This window comes from Lichenostomus cassidix, chromosome 1 (genome assembly GCF_008360975.1).
Source record: "Lichenostomus cassidix isolate B80296 chromosome 1, HeHo_3.0, whole genome shotgun sequence".
NCBI classification, from domain to species: Eukaryota; Metazoa; Chordata; class Aves; order Passeriformes; family Meliphagidae; genus Lichenostomus; species Lichenostomus cassidix.
Genome location: NC_139479.1, coordinates 25,952,813 through 25,963,307, shown reverse-complemented (window position 1 = coordinate 25,963,307; position 10,495 = coordinate 25,952,813). Strand labels below are relative to the sequence as shown.

Genomic DNA, 10,495 nt, shown 5'->3' with positions numbered 1-10,495 from the left:
GTCACTGAAGTACTGTAAGGTGGTGGTTATGGTCAATGGTATTTCTACTCTTAGTTCAGTACTGAAAAGTCACAGTCTTGTATGTTAGAGTTTCTGTCTTTCAGAAAATAAGTTTTCATCATTAGCATTTCAAACATTATCTACTGATCCATATTGCAAATGAGAAAGGAGAAAATACTTTAGAAAGCATATCCAAGTGCAGCCCCCAACATGACTGCAGATGAAAATCCATGTTAAATAAAGGAAGAGCTGATACTGGTTTAAGTCTTGGTTTCGATTGATAGCTCTTCTAAGAGAATTGCTGCTACCCTGCTTGGCTATGCTAAGATCAATTTGTGATTTTAATACACATTTTCTTTTGAAGAAGTGTAATTAAAAATAAGAAATATGGGATATGTGCTTCAGAACAGAAGTGTCTGTCCCCTGAACCATAGATCAATGGTGGTGTAACAGAGTGATAGATTATAACATGCAGAGAGTTGATTAGTCATGTGGTGCTGTTTCTCCTTGTTTCAAGCTGCTAAATCCTATTAAAAGGGAAGCTAGAAACAAATTTTATGTATTTTCAGTATTTTCACTCTGTGAATGCAATGACTGTGACAGACACAAAAATTGCATGAAATCATGAGTAAAGAAGGAAGTGTTTCTGTGGTGGGAGGGCATTGGCCTACTAAGAATTCTCCCTCATTTGTGGCAAGTGGCTCAGGGGCTTCAGAGCCTCTGAAGATTTTCCAAAAACCTCACTCTGAAGTATTTGCTGTCAGCCAACTGGATCCTTGCTGGAGAGACCTTGGATACTTAGATGAAAATTGTCATGTGGAAAAAAAGTCTGAATTGTAATCAGATCAATTAGTTATGCTACAGTTGCTGGCTTACAGTCCTTTTCCCAGTTAGGCTTCTTCTTTACTAGCTGTTATAATCTCAAAGGAATTTTGTGGGGAATTGTAAGGAAAATGGCTTTTATGTCATTTTGTTTCATGGTTTTTTTTCACTATACTGAAGACTAAATAAGTGTCTTTAATATCTGCACTCTTACAGAACACTTAACCCCCTGGTATCCTAAACTATGTGAATCGTTTCACCTGATTGTCCAAAGCATTCCAGCTAATTCTAGAATTCTGTTTACAAATTTTGCCGAGTTTAGCTGCATAGTTGAAAATGTAAGTACCCTCACAAGACCATTTTTTTGATGCTGAAATTAATCATCTGCATAGGAACACCAGTATTGTAACTTAAACTACAGAAATTAAAAGCATGCTGATGCATAGGGTTGCAATCACAAAATGGGTTTGTGACCCCTGATCTGCTGGTTCACTACGCCAGGGAAGGACTGACTTCCACAATAAGGGCAAAGCGGGAAGGCTGAGGACAGTAAAATTTCCAAATGCCATCGTTATCCAAGAGGGAGTAAGAATTCTTTGCTACTTCCTAAATTGCTTTCACAGGAGACTGCTGCAATAATGCTATTTCTGGAACTCTGTCTTGTTCTAGTTGGTTTTTTTTGCTTTCCACGATGAACATGATCTCCTTCTTTTTCCTTCATCTTACTTTTCGCATATTCTTGTTTCAGCTGTATTTCTCTCTTTTTTTTTCCTGTTTCATTTAGATATTTGCTTTTTAAATTGTTCTTCCTGACAGAAAAGAGAAATCAATATAAATATCTGTAAAATAGAGAACCTGTCACTGCCTTGATTTACTAACCTTTTATGGTTTTATTTTCAGGATTAGTCTCTTGGCACCAAAGCTCAGTTAGCAGAAAAAGCTGACAAGTGCTTGCTGGTGATACTGCTGTTGTCTTCTTCCAGAAGAAAGAAGGGGACTTCTCCCATCCTTTTATTCTTGAGAACTGTCTGAGACACCAGAGTCAGAGCAATTTCCATGAGTCAGCCCAGCGGAAAGGCTGGGTCAGATAAATTGTTTCTTCATTTGGGATTGGCAAAGAATGCCCTTATATAAAAAAGATTCTCGCTTTTTCCTGCTGTTATAGCATATGTGTGTCTAGTAAAAAGTTTTCAATTTCAACAGAGGGAGAGTAGAAAAATACCTGATAAGAAGAAGTATGACTTGTACTTTAATAAAGTTTGGCTGTGGGCTGGTGTCAGGTGAACTATAAAATCACACAGGGATCATACAGTAGCACAAGTAGTTATTGCAGATCTTGCCAAATTCTTCCACTGATCCTATTTTCAGGTGTAACTCCTGAGTTTCCTCTCATGATAAAGAGGTTTGCTGCAGGTATCTGCATCAAGTTTGCTTACTTGTCAAAAGAAAAATGTCCTTGAAAATGGCATTTCTGAAATGGTGAGTGAAAAAAGGTGTTTTCTAGTGACTACTTCTTACAGATGTTCTCGTACCTGTTAATTACAGAGCACAGACTTAACAGCTGATGTGGGGAAGGCTGCAGGATATATTTACCTCTGCATAATTTTGGTGCTTTCTGACTATGAAGTACCTGGCTTTACAACTTTACTACTTTTTGTGTAATGCTTTGGTTCAAAATGTTGCCTCCAAAGCAATTAAAGCTGCCTCATATTTTTCATTGTAGAAACCTCTCTTTTAGTTGCAAATTTCTTGGTCAAGTCTTAGCTGTTTGGTTTGAAGCTTTCTATTCTTGCTTTCTGCCTCTGACTAAATAGTTTTGGGAAGCTTCAGTAAAACTGATACATGTTTTCAAGAATTGTCTCCATAAAGAAGTTGGGGAGAGCTTGAGGTAGATTTTTATTGTAGTGCCACAATTTTTGTCACATTTTCTTTTGAGTGCTCTGCCTTATCTGAGCAAGTCCTCTGGAATTAGAACTGGGACCAAGATTTGGCAAAAGGATAGTCCCAGGATAGAAGAAATACCATTTATTGTCCTCCAAAGACTTGGGCAAATTTGGATGAGCTACACCTTTGAAAATCCTTTTAAATGTGTCCAGAAAGTACTGGCTTCAAAAATATTTATTTCTGTGGCCTCAGGCTAGAGGTAATGGGTAAGGAAGTGATTATAGTAAAAGTACAGGTAGTATGAGACACACCCATATGTATTGAATCAGACTCACATGGCAGAGGACATACCTTGACAATCAAAACACATGACCACAGAGGCCTAGCAGTCCAAGGCAATAGGGAGGATGGGTAAAGGCAGAGCTGATGCCAGCTCCCTGCTTGATGGGCAGTGCTGCAGCTTTCCTCTGGTTTGTATGGGAGCAAAGTTGGGAATTTCTCACTTAGAGGACTCAAAGCCCACTAGATGAACATGAAAAAGTGAAAGACAATCAATTTTCTTCCTCTGGAGAAGCTTGCTAAAGCCTCTTATAGCCATTTTGTTGTTGATTTTCTTTACCTGCGTTACTGATGAAAACAATAACCTGGTTAGTTGGCCAGTGTATATTTTTGAGCCCGCAATGCATGTGCCCTTCTGGTCACCATAAATGTTGGTGCAGTGTCTGGCTGTTTCTCTCAGGGAACTGGTAAGCAATTGCTTCTGGTTTTTTAAATTATTTTTAGATTATTTCTGAGAGCGCCGTCTCGTCATGGTGCACAGTCTGACTTTAGAAACTACAGCAGTTACAAATCGCCTAATAAAGTCTGAAGAGCGCTCTGGGATTCATTTGATAAGAGTGGCTGCATTAAGTGAAAGGCTGTTAATTGTGTGGCTGGCTGCCACGTGCAGTTAATCCCCAGCTCAAAAGTGCAGTGAAATATGCTCTATGAGCAGTTCCGATCCCGAAATAACCGTGAAGGAAAGAACAGAAGCTCGGGGCTACCTTTCGGCTCTGTGATTTTCACCGCCCACAAGGCTATCTTGCAATGTTGGCCATGTATTTTTCAGCTTGTTGCCAATCCTCATGCCATCATTGAACCTGATACTGACGCTGGGACTTTGTAATTCTATCCAGAATGGCTCAGTTCTCCTGGCTCGCGTTCCACAGCTCCTGCTTTCATTTTTCCTCAATTAAACTAGAGGGGAAAACCATACAAGTAGAATCAAACTTCTTCACACTTGTTTGTGTTCCCATGCCTGGGAACCCAGAATATGAAATATTTGTCAACTTCTGTTAGGGGGAATTTTGCCTGAGATTTTATACTCCCCTACAGGGACTTGCTCCTTCCTGATCTACATTAACTGGCCCTTGTAACCCAATCTTTTTGCCCTTCTTAAGAGGATAGACTTTGTCTATCCAAACACACCCCTGCCTATATGAAGTTCTGGGACATTTTACAAGAGGAACAATGCTAAAGGTTTATTTCAGATTAGTGTCAACCCTCCAGTCTTGGAATTGCAGTAGTGCAGTACTGTAGGTAAGGGCATGGCTAGTGTCTGAGATGCTTTACCATCGATTTCAGTTACTTTGGTTTATAAGTTTGTTTTGTATGCATAGCTGATATACTGAGTTGGGAAGCATGAAGACAATTGAGATAAGCCTACTGCCTCAAATGCCTTGGAAACTTTCTGTGATTTCAGACTGCAATTTTCCAGGCAGCTGAGTTGATCTCACAGTAGTCTCCTGCCACCAAAAAACCAAAGGACTCGCACTTTTCCTTCCCCTGCTCATCTCCCCACTGCTCCCACTGCATGGTTTTCTCCATCCCCTGTAACAGCCCCAGAATTCATGACTTTGCAGAAAGTGGCAGAAAACCCATCAAGGTTTGTTTGGTTTTGTTGGGTTAATTTTCTGCTGCTGTTAGAAATTTAATTAGCTAATGGAGAGGTTTGGTGAAAACTAGAATTGATCCAAAGAAAACTACAGGAGTTTGCCACTTGAATCATGAACAGAGAGAAGGAATGGAAAGGAGGAAGATACTCTGCTCTTTCTATATCTTGTGGAATCACAGCTTCAGCAGTGGAATTAACTGATGCTTGTTGATGCCTGCATTGATCTGGATATTATTCACTAGTGACAAGCTGTAAGTGCTATGATATGGATTTGCATGATGTGGCCATGACCAACTCTGCTTCAGATAAAGGAGCTGTGCAAATGTCAGGATATTCATGTCAGTGATGTGTAGTGGGTTCTTCCTGGGTCATTTCACCTGAGCAGCATTTTCTGTCTGGAGACACTTTAGGGCCTGGTGAGTAGTCAGTCTATCACGAAGTAGGCTGGTTGCAAAAGAATCACAGGAGATAACAACCACCACCTGAGCTATACAAACCCTTCACTTCAAAAGCCTCTCCCTGTTTTTGACTGGTTTGCTGTGCCCTATTTGGGATGTGAATTTCCTCCTGAATAAAAAATATTTAAGATGGTTCTCTCTGGTGATAAATTTTCAAGGCACATTTTGCTTGGTCTCCTTTGAGCAGTAAATTAAATTTTCACTTTTGCCTGTTTCCTGCTCCACGTTTTTTCTTCATTTTAATTCTATTTTTGCTTTGGCTATATTTCATCTCTCAGCTTTGGGTCTCCCTTTTTCCGGTGGTGTCTGTAGGAACAACTGGCAAAGTCAGCAGCAATGACTCACATAGCAGGATCAACAGCTTTGCTGAGACATAACAGGTTTGCTTCAATTATTTTCTTAAAGTAGGGCAATGTTTCCTCCTCTCTATTTTTTTTTCATTCCCTCAGTTATTAAAGTGAAAAGTAATTTAAAGCCATCTTCTCTTCAATAGAGTGTAGGAGGAAAATGACCTGGCATTAGATTTCATGTGACAGGACAAGCAAATGGCTTTCTGAAGTGTTGATTATACCTTAGGCTGCCTTTTAAATATGTGTCCTCACAGAGCAGTTTATCCTTAGCTATGTTTGTCACTGGGAAGGAAACTTGATAACTACATGGAAATAGTGCTGCTGATGTTACCTTTTGGCCTTACAGTAATTTTTTCTTGTCAATTTGTCCCTTTGTTCTCATGATGCAGGACATCTCCTCCAGCAGCAAACAGTTGTCTCTTTCAATGGCAGAAAGCTGGTCTTCCTCCAACTTTGTGTACAGAAGGGATAAAGAAATGATTCTGTTTTTACAAGGTCGTAACAAGCAGCAATGATGTATCATGGATACCTAACGGGGTGTTCAAAATTGCTGTCCCCTTCTCTACACAGCATGCAACAGACACTGATCAGGTCAAGCTCTGTGCTATTACTGAGAGAGCCCTTTTTTTTCACCATTCTCATGGTGACACAGGGAGACAAAGCCTTTTGCAATGCTGTGAATTTGGCTCTGAAACACTCTCCTGAAACCACAGCAGCAGCCTGCATTATTAGTGAATGCATTTCATTGGTGTAAGCAGAATTTCTATAAATATTTGTCAACATATTTTCTGGAATCATCATCATAATTTTTGTCTCTAACAGCTTTTATAAGCTCTTGTCAAAAGCTAAGATTGTTACGGACAGTGTATAAGCATATGATGGGACTTGTCCAGACTTCTGTGAAGGGACTCTCTCCATTATCTTTGATGGGCTTTGGATCAAATGGTAACTTTTCCATTGATTTCAGTGAGATTTGGGTTACGTCCAGTTGCAGGCCATCTTTATCCTGGAGGGATTGCAGGCTGGTGTAAGTAGAGGAGCAATAACTGGGTGTAATGAACAAATGGAGAGAGATGTTTGAGGAAGTATAAGCCAGTTCTTTTCAGTGTTATCATGACTTTAAGCCTTTCTAAATTTAATTTTAAATGGAAGATACTAATAATCTCAGTCTCTAAAGTTAACTGTGTCAACAGTGGATGAAAATTGAAATGGTCCAGTGGAAGTGAAAGAATCCCTTTGGACATCACGAGGCATTGTCTAATTTTTAAAAAATGTTACCATGTTGTTTTTCAAAGAACACAGATCCATGCTAAAAATGTGTTTGTGATGATTGGGAAGGAATAGGGGGGAGGTGAAGAGAAAAAAATATTTGTAAGATTATCAGAGGCCCAGCGATTCCTATTCTGAAAGGGCTGTATTGAAGATAACCAGAGAGAGGCTGGATGGAGGAAAGTGGGGAAAGCACAATTTTCATGGCTGAACTTCAACATGTCATTCTCAAAAGGCTTTTGGAACAGAATTGCTGAAGGAACAGTCTTGTTTAGAGCACATGCAGCAGGTTGACATTGGCTGGGTGCCAGGTGCCCGCTAAGCTGTTCTATCACTCCCTTTCTCCATAGGACAGGGGAGAGAATAAGATGGAGAACAACCAGCAGGTGAGATAAGGCAGTTTTGTTACAGTGAAAGAAAATAAATAAGCCCAGGCTTGGCCAGCAGTGTGTCCATCTTCAGAGCCATGAGGGGTTGGCTCTGCCAGACATGGTGGAAGCTTCTAGCAGCTTCTCACAGAAGCCACCCGTGTGGCCCTCCCACTACCAAAAACCAGGCCATGCAAATACTAATTCAGTCTTTTCCTTCCTCCTCCTTTCTTTCCCCATATTTGAGTCTAGGCACTTCAAAGATATTTCAAGACCTATATAAAACAAATAGTAAATCCTGCTCATCCAGATCTGACAGTTTTGAGTGGCTAATGTTAGAGGTTTCTGGAGGGAATCCAGTGCATCAGCCTCATTTGCTGGGCTTTGTAACCAAGGCAGGCCAGATGCTGGTCACATTGTAGTATAAACGTACCTAAAAATGCTGTGTTAAGTCATTCCATGACCTGAGGAGAATGATTGTAAAGAACTCGTTACCAGAAGATTGCAAAATTTTCTTTACTCCCCTCTTTCTCTAGGAGCATGGAAAGGAGGACGATGAGAAAGAACCAGTCTCACTTGGAGGTATCAGGACCTGTGCATGATCTGAGGAGCATCTAAGGAGCATGCCTAAGAGTAGTGGGTTACTCTTGGCATTTTCATCGCTAACCTCTGTGTGTGTGGGGTGATGCAATGTTTCATTTTCAAAGGAAGTGAAGCAATTATTTTTACAGTAATGGGAAAAAAATTAACATCAGCAATTGAACCCACAACCTAATATAGCGTGTGATTTTATGCATGAAAAAGAAATGAATTGTTTTGCTAGTGAAATGATTTTAAGGTGCCTGGGGATTATTATGTCACACAGTGAGATGATAAACAATTTTAAGGAAATTAATTCTGAAGTCCTGATATGGGTTACATTCCCATTGCCTGAGGGGCACTTTGTTGGAAATTAAGTCTTTGACAAGTTTTAGCTGTACATATTTTCTACTTTGCTCATGTTTGGGTTTTTTTTTAATTGTTGTTGTTTCCTTTTAGTGAGCAGAGATAATTAGCTAACAATTTATTTTCCACTCTCATCCTTTAATAAAAATTTGTCTCCTGGGAGCAGTAAGATTTTGAAGGATAACTGCCAGTCAAGGCTACCCATTGTTATTTCTCGTGCTTTGAATATGTTAACATCCTATTTTTCAGTTCTTTGCTCTGTATCTTGGTGATTGTGCTATTCTTGTTATTTGCAATGTTATTTTCATGGCTGTGCAGAAGGATATCTTCGGAGGCTATTTGAACACTTTAGCACTTGTTAATCTGAAACACTCTGATTTCATCAATAATCATAAAGATAAAATAAGTTATTTAATGCTGCTGGGAATGTGCTATTCATGAATCCTGATTGTTGCAACAATCACTTCACTGAGGGGGAGAAAAAAGGCCCTGAAATTGTGACCATTCAGTAGGCTCTTTGTTTGCTTTGAGAGGAGATGTGAAGGCCCAGTGAAATAGCCAATACTATACCTTCAGCTTTCCTAAATCCTGATGAAGGTGGCTGTATATTGTTGGGGCACTTGTGTCCACTATTCATTTTGCTGTCTGGATCTGCAACAGAAAGTGAAGCATTTAACTTTTTTCATTGGAAATACCCCTGCATATCGTTATGGAAAATCTTATAATTCCCGTGTTCTGTTTTGTTAGCCAGCAGTAACATTATTAGATAAATGATTCATTGCATCAGCAAAGCCAGACTTGCCCAGAAGAGGAGTGGAAAATGAAAATATTGAAGAAAGTTGTTCTAAAAGTCTGCTGGAGATGCTAAGTCTTCTTTATGTTGAAAAAAATGTAAAAAAAGCATACAGTCTGGTTAGTTTTGTTGATATTATGATACAGAAATGACTGTCTAAGAGAAGGCAGGCATTTTCTGTTAGACATCCAGCAGAAATAAAAAGAATAGTGTAAGAAAGCACTTGGTACTCCTAAGATAAATCAGGTCTTCCAGAACTATACGTATTTGGGATGCTGCCAGTAAGGTAAGAATACTGGAAAAGGACTTCTTGTGTTGAAAGCATCCCCAGGTCTCTTCTTATTAGCATTTTAGGACAAACATTAAGAATGCATTGTGGATCTAATAATTCTGATGGAGTTGATAGTTCAGTGGCATAATAATATTTATCTCCATCTGACCTAAATAGCCATGCAACACATGTAGGAGAAAAATAATCTGTGAGCTGTGTTGGACTAAGTAAACCTCATGGAAGAAAAGCTGGTAATGAAGTAGAGTGAGACACAATTAAGACATTTTCTCTCAGAGTGGGGTTCTGCAGGGAATGAGACTGGATGAGTTAAAACAATGATACCATGATTTTTGTCGTGAAATACATTCTCCATCTCTAATAACTTACATAACTCAGCAGACTCAAGTGATACGGAAAGAAGAGAGAAATATTTGCTATTTAAAAAGTAGGAGACAGAGAAATAAAAGCAGCAAGCACATCACCAACACAAATGCTTCAGTGTAGGACATGACCAAAGCACTGCCTGAGTGCAACAGAAGTTTTCCACGTCTCTTTCTGAAGCAACTTCGTGATAAGCCTAGGACCAGGCCTGAATCCCTGATAGCAGACTTGTCATACATACTACCAGGACAGGCTCCTGGGTTTTAGAACAATGTGTATAATTTACAGCATTGACTGGGATAATGTTTAGTAGTTTTTAACTTTGTCTGAAATTCACTTGAGCTGCTTCTCTCCTTGTGAAAACATTCAGCTGCTTTTTTTGGGGCAGTCTTCTCAGAGGAGGTGGGATCCCAGAAGGAAACTGCTCTCAACTGCAACTGTTTGCAGAGGATGATGACAGGGCTCATCTGTACCCTTTCTAGATCCCATCATGTTAAGTAGCTGAGTTTTACTGGATAGCAAAACTAAACTTGGTAAACCTGTGAGAGTTTTGGCTTCTGCTGCTGCTGTCTCCTCTGATTCTTCAGGTGCCTTTAATTATCATACTATTAAGTTATTTTAAAAATAACTATAAGAAGACATGTAATTTGTAAAAGAAGGTTGTTACTGTACCAGTCAGTACAAATCACCAGTGTGAAGAACAAAATGTCACAGTTACGCAAACTAAGGTTTAAATTTGTAGATATGCAAACTGTTTCAAACTTGAAAAGCTTGAAAACAACAAAAGGTGGTTTTAGAAACCAGATTTCTTCTGTATAACTCATAACAATGCAACTTCATTTTCTGGAAATTGTCGTGAACAATTTCTGTCTCATTCTTACATGCACAACTGTAAAAGGTAAACCCTGGCATTTATAAGCCCACCCTTATCTCTGTTGCAGCACTTTACAGTGGTTTTGGAACAATTTTTTAATTTATATTTAATTCTACACAGAATGTTGCAGAGAAGAGATGTAACTGT

General features: G+C 39.3%; 1 protein-coding gene across 1 annotated transcript; it reads right to left on the bottom strand.

The window, feature by feature from the left end:
- Positions 1 to 5,697: 5,697 nt before the first annotated feature.
- Positions 5,698 to 8,662, bottom strand: CFAP97D2 (CFAP97 domain containing 2; the record flags this gene model as incomplete). The annotated part of the gene is made up of 2 exons (XM_085049323.1): positions 5,698 to 5,898; positions 8,600 to 8,662. Coding segments are annotated over 2 exons (174 nt in total), but the record flags the coding sequence as incomplete, so codon positions are not given.
- Positions 8,663 to 10,495: the final 1,833 nt, after the last annotated feature.